General features: G+C 38.8%; 1 protein-coding gene across 2 annotated transcripts in view; it reads left to right on the forward strand.

Moving 5' to 3' along the window:
• Window positions 1-7,617, forward strand: part of gtf2h2 (general transcription factor IIH, polypeptide 2) — a 44,410-nt gene extending 36,793 nt beyond the window's left edge. Inside the window, exons 13-16 of one of the 2 annotated variants that reach the window (XM_048595000.1) lie at window positions 229-332; window positions 1,976-2,078; window positions 3,357-3,396; window positions 4,402-7,617. In XM_048595000.1, the coding sequence (XP_048450957.1) occupies window positions 229-332; window positions 1,976-2,078; window positions 3,357-3,396; window positions 4,402-4,515 (361 nt within the window). In that variant the 3' untranslated portion in view covers window positions 4,516-7,617. The remainder of the gene's footprint in view (window positions 1-228; window positions 333-1,975; window positions 2,079-3,356; window positions 3,397-4,401) is intronic. The other variant, XM_048595001.1, reaches the window with a different exon arrangement.
• Window positions 7,618-13,121: the final 5,504 nt, after the last annotated feature.

Here is a 13,121-nt window from a genome sequence, read left to right on the forward strand (position 1 = left end):
CCCTTTCTGGGACATGTTGCTGTCTTCTCTTTGTGTTTCTCTATGCAATGGGAACTGGGAACTCAAACTTAGAGTGGAACATCAATCTTTATCCATCCTTGATCTGTACTGGTATTCACAATTTTCCTTTAGGGTTTTGGAAATTTACAAACTTTATGATGTAAATTAAATGTAATCATTACAAGGAAATTAATTTAAATTTTTTGTGTTACCTTCTTGTATTTTTAGACATTTAGATAGCAATAGTGGGCCAATCTTAACACTTGGTGGATATTATTGTCCTCAGTGCAGAGCCAAATATACCGAACTGCCCGTGGAATGCAAAGTATGTGGTGAGTACATTCACTTTCAAACATAGAATTGTGGTAGAAAAAAATCAGATTATTTGATATGTCTGAAGGTGGACTAGTGAATAATGAAGTGAAGTGGTTTTTGGGATGAACTATGGACATCAGTCATTGTGCTTTATATTGTAGGACAGAAGAAATTGGAAATGGTCAATAATCTTGGGATCAAAAATGTAGATGGTGGAGGTAGAACCTCAGGCTGGAGTAAATCACTCAGAGGAGCCAATTGGGTAGATGGAGCTTGGTGTTGCATATACACATGCAAGCTAATCCTATGCTTGTAGATGACATTAAACTGGTAATATGAAATAACAAATGGGAGAGAACAGTTCTAGTCACCACACTACCAGAAGGATGTGGATGCTTTGGATAGGGTAAAGAAAAGGTTTATCAGGATGTTTCCTGGTATGGGGTATTTTAGCTGTGAAGAAAGATTGCATAGACAGGGTTTGTTTTCACTGGAATGCAGGAGTTTGAGGGGCGTCCAGATAGAAGTTTACAAGATCGTGAATGGCATGGATAGAATGGAAAGTATGAGGCTTTTTCCCAGGGTGGAGGGGTCAATTATTAGGAGAGACAGGTTTGGGGCGGGAGGGAGGGTGGTGGTGAGGAGGAGGAGGGAGGTTTAAAAGAGATGTACAAGGCAAGTTTTTCACACAAAGGGTGCCTGGAACACGCTGCCAGAGGAGGTGGTGGAAGCAGATACAATGGCAGCATTCAAGAAGCACCTGGATGAATACACCAATAGGAAGGGGATAGAGGGATACGGATCCTGTAAGTGAAGACAGTTTTAGTTTAGAAGGGCAAAATGTGTTGGGGCAAGCTTGGAGGGCTAAAGTGCCTGTTGCTGTGCGGTATTGTTCTTTGTAAAACCAAGCGTGGAAAGCTGCAGTACTCGGGAGGTGATCGTGTTAGGACGGGAGAACGTATTGTTTACCTGAGATTATATATTTACTGCGCTGCATAGGTGATAATCAAACCTTGAGGAAAGCAATGCCCTGGAGGAGTGACAGCAGAAAAAGTTGACTTGATCAATATTAGCAGTGAATCTAAAACAGGCAGTATGTCACAGTCAAGAGTTGTATTAACTTTGAGGTTAATTATGGTGCTGAGGGTAGGTTGAATAATGGAGTGGAGGAATCCGAAAAAGAATCAATTAATAAGGAACACAATTAAAAAAATCTCAAGTGAAAAACCTTTTCTGTTTGGCATTATTATTTGACTTTGCCGGTCGTTTTGTTAGCCAGATAGGCTTCATGGGCTGCACTGTGGACTGTGGCTGCAATATGCAGTGAAATCCTAATTTATTGGGAATGTTAAGCATTGATTACAGAAAAGTAAGTTCTATATTAATCTATATCCTATTGTATTCCAAAAGAATGTGTGGGGACTTGCCCTCATGCAGCTGTAAATCCTTCCTGATATATATTTGCTATTTGGTTGGTGTTCTGTGTTCTTGTGTGTTTCCTTGTCTTTTTTGCATGATGATATTTTGAAAAATAAGTGAAGGTTACACACATGGCTCAAATTGTTTTTGACGTTCTGTGTTATAATAAATCTTGTAGATGGACATTGTGTATCAGAAGGGAAGATCTTATCTATAACTAAGTTGTTTTCATTTCTTTTAGGTCTTACATTAGTGTCTGCACCTCACTTGGCCAGGTCTTACCATCACCTGTTCCCACTGGAAGCTTTCAGAGAAACATCCTTGGAGGAGATTCAGGGAGAAACGTATGTTGTAATAAAAAAAATCAGTGGTTTTGTTCAGTAAAAAGTAGTGGTTAATATTGTTCTCCTCCTAAAATCAGTTATCATTTATCTGAAAAAATTCTTTAAACATCTTTTACATTTACTGCAGTAATAGAGAAATCATACCTGTGTGGCTCTGTTGATAGCTCATCTCAGTAACGTTCTCACCTCTGAATCAGGAGGTTGTGGGATCAAATTCTAATAGAGATTTGAACGCATGGCCTAGATTGATGCTTAAACATATCGCTGAGACACTGCTGCACTGATAGAATTGCAGTCTTTAATGCAATGTTAAACTGTAGTTCTGGCTTCCTGTTAAGGTTCATTTAAATATTCCCAAGGCACTTTTAAAGAAGATCCAGCACTTCGTCCACAAAAACACCTTAAAAAATAACTGATCACAATATGATAGGGCACAATTTAGGTACTTTACGGCGTGCGGTAGGTTTTATTTTGTGTGCAATAATAGAATTCTTAACAAAATAACTGAAATTAAATGATCACATTTAGAATATTGTGTTCAGTTCTGGTCACCATATTACAAGAAGAATGTGGAGGCTTTGGAGAATGTGCAGAAGAGGTCTACCAGGATGCTGCCTGGATTACAGGATATGAGCTATAAGGAGAGAGCTAGGAAAACTCAGGTTGTTTTCTCTTGAGCAGCGCAGGCTGAGATGAGACTTGATAGAAGTCTATAAAGTCATGAGATGCATAGATAGTGTTGACAGTGAGAATCATGGGCTGAAGGTCTCGTACCAGTGTTGTACAGTTCTATGTTCTATATGTATATTTTAAGTAAATTAAGAAAACTGCAGATTTGTTTCTCTTTCTAGATCATTTACAGACTGCACAGAATTTTACATCTGCTATTATCCACGTAGCTACAAAAGTTGTATATTGTATTGTGTGAAAATCTGCAATGTGTTTATGCATGCCCTAGTTTAGAAGTACATGAACTAATTTGTATTCAAAGAATGGAATTTTACAAACTGATCTTCATGCATCTCAGTTTTTTGCACCTTTACTGGAAGAGTGGATTCCACACATTTGAGGCAGACAGTAGGAGCTTTGGCTATGATATGTTAATACTTTGCCAATGCTAATAATTGAGGCTTACACACAAGAAGTGGCATTTAGGAAAAGAATTTGAAGGCCTCTAACACCATATCTCAAAAAGGAATCCATGATTTCAGGACAGGAATAGAAAGAAAACAAGATTGTCAGAGGAAAAAAAATAATATTTGTGTTATTTTTTGTTAGGTATTGTCAAGGTTGCCAGGGAGAGTTGAAGGATATAAATGTAAGTATTACCTATAGAAGATTATTGTAGATTCAAAATTTGGAAAGGAGTTGGACCCTGTCAATGCTGCAGCCATGTCTAATATTAGAGTTGAAGAAATTGCCCTCCCTAGGATACATTTGTATTGTTCCAGTAATGATACTGACTTGTGTTTTAATATGAAATTCATGTATTGGATTGTGTGTGTGAGTTGGCAATTTATTGAAACAAATGTAACTTTTTCATCAGGGAATCTATTTAATTTGGACAAACAGACTTTTAATTAATTAAGTAGAGTGTCGCATTTAACAAACTTAGTATGTGCTGTGAATCATTAAGTCCAATCCAGTGCTGAGCTTTTGGATCTAATTTTGAATGTTAGGATGTCAGTTGTCATTTGACATTCTGACAGTCTGAAGCATATAGCCTTACCAAATAAATCATGTGCCTAGGTATTTACCATCTGGTTGATTTATTGATGCTGGATCTCCAGCAGCCAGTTATTCAAAGAAAATGGTTCTGGAAAAGTTCAAAAACACTTTTTCATCAAAACATATAGACTATGCTAATCTCAGCCAGGCAGAAACTGGCTTCTGTGGTTACTTCTGTAATACTTAGTTGTTTGGGGGTTGCAGGCAAAAGTCACCAGGAACCTGTTTCTAGTCACTAATTAGTACTCCCTGCAGGAAAAATGTTGTGACTAGTGGATGATGATAGGAGAGGACTTTGGTGTGATGCCCTCAACAGTTCTGCAGCCTTAATCAAATGTTTTGTTCTCCTTCAATGTTACAGTAAGTTAAATGATTCATCTTTTAAAAGAAGTGCTTGCTGGTGGGAAATTGGAGGACGGACTGTATTTGAATCCTTGCAGCTGACTTAATAATATTACTGACAAATGAGATAGAATGCTGGACTTGCCCTTTCATTTTACAGATGGGTGCATGGTATTGAGGAAAAAAATGCATTAGCCAATATGCTTGCACAATTTTACAATTACTATCTGACACTGTCCTTGTTTACTTGCAGGTATACAAATGCAATGCATGCCAGAACATCTATTGCGTGGAATGTGATATATTTGTTCATGATACCTTGCATTGTTGTCCTGGATGTATTCACAACCAATCCAATCCTCAATAACCATCAAATATATATTTTAACTTTTACTGGAGGAATATCAGCTGTACCCATTGCTAAGAGCCTCATTCACTGAAATATGCTTTGTATGTACAACAGCCGAACTGGGAAATGTGATTTTGACAAGAAGCTTTACAATTACTGCTTTTATTCAAAATAAATAGTTTTGCAATTCTATCAGTTACATAAGTTAATTGGTCTTGGTCACATTATCATTCACATATGTTGTCTACAAGTTAACATGCTTTGTTTTTAGTTTTTATTGGTTTTTCATTCATAATTTTACAAATTTATTTTCTGGCTTTTTAAAATCAATTTTCACATGAAAAATAATGAGCTGGAATGTACCTCTGTTGGATCAGTTGGTCAATACTTTGCACAATGTTACATTGAACATTATATTTTTTTTTCTATTCACTTGTGGGAAGTGGGTGTCGCTGGCTGACCAGCATTCCTTGCCCATTCCTAGTTGCCTTTGGGAAGTTGGTGGTGAGCTGCCTTCTTGAACTGCTGCAGTCCACCTACTGTAGGTTGACTCACAGTGCCATTGACCCAGCGTAATTGACCCAGCATATCAGCCATGATTTAATGGCAGAGCAGACTTGATGGGCCAAATGGCCTATTTCTGGTCCTATATATCTTATTAACTCGGTGACCATAATTTCTCTCTACTGTTGAATTAGCTCATTTTAGTTGGAGTAGCTTTAGAAACAACTAAAAGATTTTAGAAATGGCTTCTCTGTACCTCGGAAATAAGATCAGCTAGTCTTCCTACTCAATGAGTTCTGCTTGAATTTACATGCACTGAATGGAACTGGGATTGGCTTTCATGCTCCAAAATCACAATGATCAGCAGTTGTTTAGGTCATGGAGAATAGCCATTTGGGTAGAGGAGATGGTGGTATTGTGATGTTACTGAACCAATAATCCAGACACACACAGGTTCTGGGGCCGTAGGTTCAAACCTACCATGGCTACTTGTGGAACTTGTATTCAATTAATGAACTCACAATTGGAAGCCAATTTCATTAATGGCGACTGTGAAACAATCTGTGTCATAAAAAGCCATTTGGTTCACTAATGTCCTTTAGGGAAGGAAGTCTGCTGTCCTTACAGACCTATAGACTCTCAGCAATGTGGTTGACTAATAACTGTCCTCTGAAGTGGCTGAGCAAGCCACTCAGTGCACGTACAACTGGGAATAGGCAAGAAGTACTAACCCCACCAGCAATGCTCAAATCCCATGAATAAAGAAAAATTGATCTGGGAAGGTAAAAATTCCTCGCATTTATGCAGCCCAGCGTGAGTCAAAACATCAGGGTCAGACTAATTTATCAAAAACTTTCTTTGTCTGTACCCGTCAGCTGCATTATTCTCTGCTGTACCTTGAAGAGTAAACAATATATCCTTGTGGTAGTCCTACTTTCTAATTTTTAAAACAAGAAAGTTATCCAATGACAAAGTCATGCAAGTTTTTTTTTGTTGAAATTCATTAGTTTCACTGAGAAATAGATAATTTTAATTTTACTTAAATTTACCATTTTAAATTTGCTTTTTTCACTGCTGCAGCAACCATGGAGTTCAGTGTGGTTCTGGACTGACAAACGTATACATACGGTTAGAAGCACTGAATAGCAGTCTGAATGAAAACCATAGTGGAATTCCTCCAGTCTTAGTACCCATGACCAATTTGTAGCACCTCTAGCTTAGATTAGTTAAATTGACAGATTGCTAATTAAATCTGAGAACCTCTTGTATGTGTGCTTTACTACTATACAAGGCAATGCCTCTATCCATAAGAAAATCAGGAATTAAAGCTTTCTGAAATTTAAAACATATTTGGGAAATAAAAAAATTGTTGAAAGCTATTAAAAATTTAATACCATAAAATCCATGTTTGTTTGAGAAAAGTTGGTTACAACTGCTATTTTTTATACATGTGGTTCCTTTTTTAAAGTTATAATTTGACATCCTTTTTAAGCACTCTGCACTCTAATCTTTCAGAGTTGTTCATCATTCCAGAGATTACGAAGAAAACTGAATTTGCTTAAAAACCAAAAGAACTGTGGATGGTGTAAATCAGGAACAAAAACAGAAGTTGCTGGAAAAGCTCAGCAGGTTTGGCAGCATCTGTGAAGAAAAATCAGAATTAACGTTTCGAGTCCGGGTTCTGAGGAAGGGTCACCAGACCTGAAACGTTAACTCTGTTTTTTTTCTTCACAAATGCTGCCAGACCCACTGAGCTTTTCCAGCAGCTTTGTGAATTTGTTGTTTTCTTGTTTCACCATATTGGAGTTCATGCAATCTTATAGAAGTACTGCTGTAAAATTTTGAAAATGTTAATGATTGGTAATATCTATTAAGTTATTGTGTGTCATAAACTCTAATTGTTACCTTGTCCTTTATCCTATAAAAATGTTTTTTAATTTGAATAAGCAGCACATAATTGGAACAATGGACAGGAAAGGGAAAATACAATTTACTTATCAAGAGTCATCGAAATCACTTTTATGACATAATTGAAATGTTTTCAAAATCTAAGTGTATTTTTGATGATTATAGGGTTTTCAAATATCGGTTACCCATGGATGTTAATTTAGATTAGGTTTGTGAGGAAATAAAAGATTTATTTTACAGGAATGTTAGAAATTAATATTTTGTATTCTAACAATCTGTACACTTTAATGGATACATTTTTGTGGTGGACCATTAAAGTCTTAAACTGTATAAGCAGTCAACCTTTGAGAAGATTGATTGTTGGAAAATTTAAAATTATATGTTCCACATAAGTTAATTTGTTGGAAGTTGATCCCATCTTTTTAAAGCATTTAATATTTATTAGGAGTAGTTTGTTTCCTAATGCAATTGCGAACGGTTTATTTTAGTTTCAAGAGATTAGTTTGTAAGGTTGCTAAATATTATGTTTGTTAAACCAGCCCAGTACTCTGTAAATTGTGACAAAATTGCCTTCCTAAACCAACTTAAGTTTTGTAAAACTAATGTATTCGAGACAATTTGTATTTTTATTACATGACTTATAAGAAAAGTGAACATTTGGTGTTGTTTTTTGTAATCTTTCTAAAAATAAATGCTTATTTATAAAAAGATCAATTATTCTGTTTTTCTTAGCCTTCGGTGGACAATCCCAATCTTCAGGTGGCCTGTCAGTTTAATTCTCCATCTTGCTCTCACACTGACATTACTGTAACAAAAAACATAAATTGCTGGAGAAACACAGCAGGTTTGGCAGTATTAGTGGAGAGAAAGCAGAGTTAGCATTAAAGGTCCAGTGACCCTTCTTCAGAACTATCCTTGGCCTATTGCATCATTTAAAATTAGGTTTAATGTGACCTTCAGGAACAGCACCTCATCTTTCACTTAGGCATGGTACCTCTGGACTGGACATTGACTTCAACAATTTCATGCTGTAAATTCTGTACCCATTTCTTTTTCTTTTCCTTTTCTTTCCTTTTTTAGTTAGCAGCACACCTCCTCTAGACACATTTGTTTCTATACTTGCTCAATCTCTAGTTCCATTGGCCCTGGAGGACTAAGTTTTCAGTCAGTCAAGTCTCCTTTCTTCTGTCATTGACCTGCCTTTTGTTCTTGGCCTATTCTCCCCTTGCTCAATATCTATCACATCTCTAACATTTCTCAGTTCTGATGAATGTCATAGACTTGAAATGTTATTTCTGTTTCTCTCCACACAGATGCTGTCTGACCTACTGAGCTTTTCCCCCCGCAGTTTGTGTTCATTATCACAGTCTTCTTTTAAATTAGGTGTTACAGTGCAGACAGACAGCCAAATTAAATCGTCATCCTTATTCCTGTAGTTGTAACACTGTAAAATTAACATTGAATGACCCTCAAGATTGACCCCAATGGTTCCTATTTTCTAAACAACCAGTAACAAGCCAGTTAACATAAGCAGTCTCTGCAATCCATAATCTCAGGGACATGGGATTGTATCTTGCTTGATTTCTGAAGACACCAGTGCATGCACATAGCTTCTAGTAGGCTTTGAGGACTTTATACTTATAATTGAGACTCTGTTCTCCGAAATTTCAATTTGTTGATAATGGGAGGTCAACTAGGAAGCAGTCAAACCTCAAATCTGTAGTCACAATCCTTCTGACTTAAACACAGTTCAAATTTTGGTTTCTCTTTATTAGACTCATTGCCTTGCTTTGAAGCTCCAGTTAACATTTAACATCTGCTATCTGAACATAATATATCTTCAGATCTGAAACATCTAGAGTGTTCTTTGAATGAGAATCAGTGACATTGGCCACCCACCGTCCTGACTTATTTACTGTATCACCACTCCTTCACTGCTGCTGGGTCAAAATCCTAGAACTCCCTCTTTAACAGCATTGTGGGTGTCTTATGGAATAGGGCATCTCATGGAAACCCACTGTCAGACTTACCATGGACTACTCTTTGGAATCAGTCTCATTCTTGGACATGTCTCCATCAGGGATGGACACCTCAGTACCTCACTCTACTGCAAGCCCACAGATAACCTGACGATGCTGCACTTCTCTAGCTTCCACCCTAAACATATTAAAACAGCCATCCCCTAGAGACAAGCCCTACGCATACACAGGATCTGTTCAGGTCAGGAGGAATGCGACAGACACCTGAAGGTGTTAAAGGACACCCTCATAGGAACAGGATACGATGCTCAACTCATCGATCACCAGTTCCAACCTCCACAGCGAAAAACCGTAATGGCCTAGTGGTATTATCACTGGACTGTTAATCCAGAGACCCAGATAATGTTCTGGAGACCTAGGTTTGAATCCTGCCACAGCAAATGGTGGAATTTGAATTCAATAAATATCTGGGATTAAGAATCTAATGATGACCATGAATCCATTGTCAGAAAAACCAATCTGCTTCACTAATGTCCTTTAGGGAAGGAAACGGCCATCCTTACCAGGTCTGGCCTACATGTGACTCCAGACCCACAGCAACGTGGTTGACTCTGAACTGCCCTCTGGGCAATAAGGGATGGGCAATAAATGCTGCCTGGCCAGTGACACCCTCATCCCGTGAATAAATAAAGGAAAAAAAACCTCTTTAGAAGACAGACACAGGATATGTCCAATAGGTAGCCTTTGTTGTCCAGTACTTCCCGGGAGTGGAGAAACTACGCCATGTTCCTCGCAGCCTTCAACACATTATCGATGACAATGAGCACCTTGCCAAGATCTTCCACGCCTCCATTTCTTGCCTTCAAACAACTGCCAAATCTCAAACAGATCATTGTTCGCAGCAAACTACCCAGCCTTCAGGACAACATCGACCACAACACCATACAGCCCTGTCATGGCAACCTCTGCAAGACATGTCAGATCTTTGACATGGTCACTACCATCACACGTGGGAACACCACCCACCACATTTATGGCAGATACTCATGTGACTCGGCCAACATTGTCTAGTTCATACGCTGGAGGCAAGGATGCCCCAAGGCATGGTATATTGGCGAAACCATGCAGACGCAAACACAGATGAATGAACATCGTGCAACAATCGCCAGACAGAGATGTTCCCTCCCAGTGCGGGAACACTTCAGTGGTCAAGAACATTCGGCCTTGGATCTTCGGGTAAACGTCCTCCAAGGTGGACTTAGGGATAGGCAACAACACAGCGTTGCCGAGCAGAGGCTGATAGCCAAGTTCGGTACCTGTGAGGATAGCCTCAACCAGGATCTTGGGTTCATGTCGCACTACGGGTGACTCCACCACACTATACACTCTGTCGCATGCGCGTGCATACGCACACTCTCTCTTTCACACTCTCACACACACACACGCTCCTTTTCTCTCACACACTCACTCCCACATACACACACTCTCTCATTCACTCTCTCTCCCCCCCCCCCAGCCCCAAAAAACACACACACACACACACACACACACACACACACACACACACACTTTAAAAAACACACAATTTATAGACGGTCAGTGGCATTTAATAAATTCCTACTTTAGAAATAAAACCATCCTGCCTCCAAACCAAAACACAAACAAATTCTAAACAAGGCCTCACACCTAACATGTATTCTCTGACCTAAAATGTCACCTCTTTTTTTACACTGGTAAAATCTATAGTTCTCTCAGGACAGTGACTTGAAAGGAATTTGGGGATTTCGTATACATATTAATCAATTAAAACCTTTAACTGATTAAAGATTTAACAGCATCTTAGGTTTGTTTAATATATCCTCAGCAGTGGTGTGGATCTTTTACTCATAAATTCTGTTTCTCACGAACACCTGAAGAAGGAGCGAGGCTCTGAAAGCTTGTGTTTTCAAATAACCTGTTGAACCATAACCTGGTGTCGTGTGATTTCTGACCTTGGCCACCCCAGTCTAACACTGGCATCTCCACATCATAAAATTTGAACAGGATTGGACAGGATGAACACAGGAAGGATGTTTTCAATGACCTGAAGACTAAAATTAAAGGTCAAATCTAAGAATACGAGGCCATTTAGGACTGAGATGAGAAGAAATTTCTTCACCCTGGGAGTGGAGCGCCCGTGTACTCTCTGCTGCAGAAAGCAGTTGAGGCCAAAATATTGAATGTTCCCAAAATATAGTTCTTAGCATTAAAGAGGTAAAAGGGTTTGGGGAGAAAGTGGGAATTGGCTACTGTGCTGGATGATCAGCTGACCATATCAAATGGTGCAGCAGGCTCAAAGGTCTTAGCATCCCACTGCTATATGTTTACCACATGAAATGCAGCAGTTCAAGAAGGCAGCTCATTACCACCTTCTCACCAACTGGTTGGGGGTGGGGGTGAGGGCCAGAAAATGCTGGCCTGAATGGATGGATGAATGAATGGATAAAAACAAATCCATATTTCCAATTAGTTGATTGTGACATGGCCCAGTAAATTGCCATGCGTATCAAATTGCTATTAATAATGAAGTACGTCAGTCGCAACCTAGACATTAGGGAATAGGAATTTAGTCAGTTCAGCATTTGATGAGTCAATAATGGAGGTGGGCAAGCAATTTATGATGGTTTCTGTGATAATTGTTAAGCTCCATTATACTCCTAAATGGTATACATCACCAGTGATATCCTGTCACATTTGGAACTAGGAACCAGTAAGGTTCTAGGAATGCTGTCTTTTGCCTAATTATCTGTATATACTTGTTAAAAGGTTTCTGTTCACTGGAATGAAAACTGACTCCTCTCTCTCTCTTCACAACATTAATATGATCTCACAACATGACAGTGATAAAGATCTAAGAAAGTGTTATTCAGTGAAATGTGAACTGCACCCATGACGAGAGCAAAAAATTAAAACAAAGGTGACCAGCTATAAATAAGCTACCACACGGAAGCAGTGAATGATATATGTACAGATCACCAAGGTAAAAAAGAGGTGGTGCTCTAGATTCTGCGCTGCAAAGACAGAAAGACCTTGAGACGTCCGCATTAAAGATAACAAATACAAGCAGCGGCTGAAAACCAGCAAGGACAGACTGGTCACCACACCAATTACCGTGAGAGAAGAGAAATTGATTCAAAAAGGGTTCTACAGGGATGGCAGCAGAGCTGTGAATGGTTTTGGCAAAAGCGACTAACGTGATCAATCCAAATCTTGCAATAGATTCACAAACAAAGTTGCTGGAAAAGCTCAGCAAGTCTGGCTGCATCTGTGAAGGGAAAAATAGAGTTAACTTTTGGGTCCAGTGACCCTTCTTGCAAATAGATTGTTGTGATCCAGTGGTAAATGCACATTTTCAACCCTCAAACAAGGGAGCAAAAGTAGGAATGGTATTGGGGGAATGACAGGTATTGAAGATGGAATTGAGATGTTGTTATGTCTTGTAGTCAGTATGCCGTTAAAAAACATGCTCATTGTATCATCACTGTATCAATAGCATATGGCCTGAGGGTTTAAAGATCTTGTTCTCCATCTTACACTGGGATCACTTGAAGCATGGCATGCTACTCTATAATAAACTTAGCTTAATACTAGCCCAGACACTTTTGTTCCTGAGAAAAGCATTACATTGAGTTTTGAAATGTTGGTCTTGTAAACTCTGTTTTACCTGTCTATATAATTACTGAATTGATATTATATGCCTGCATAAAACTGTGAAGGGCATCAGCTAGCTGGATAACTTATTTGCAATGCAAAGTGATGGCAACAGGGTTTGAGTTCAATCTCCACACTGGCTGAGGTTACCATGAACACCCTCCTTCTCAACTTCTCTCACCTGAGGTGTAGTGCCCCTCTGATTAAACGACTACCGGTTGTCTGTCTCTAATGAGAGATCAGCTTATGGTCTGGTAGGACTATGGCAACATTACTTTCTAACTGTTTGGAATTTCTTTCATCTTAAGAAAAAATGGATATGTTATGTCTCAAGGTCGCGATATCATTAATAGAAATGCTCATGATATTATCAGTGTCATAACGTGACATTAGGGTATAAATACCCGGTACAAAAACAAAGTTGCTGGAAAAGCTCAGCAGATCTGGAAGCATCTGTGAAGGATGCGACGGGTCAGACCTGGTTGAGGGCCCTGTCGACAATGGAGCTGGGGAAACCTCGGTTGAGGAAGAAGGTGGACATTT

This window comes from Rhincodon typus, chromosome 3, assembly GCF_021869965.1.
Source record: "Rhincodon typus isolate 14 chromosome 3, sRhiTyp1.1, whole genome shotgun sequence".
NCBI classification, from domain to species: Eukaryota; Metazoa; Chordata; class Chondrichthyes; order Orectolobiformes; family Rhincodontidae; genus Rhincodon; species Rhincodon typus.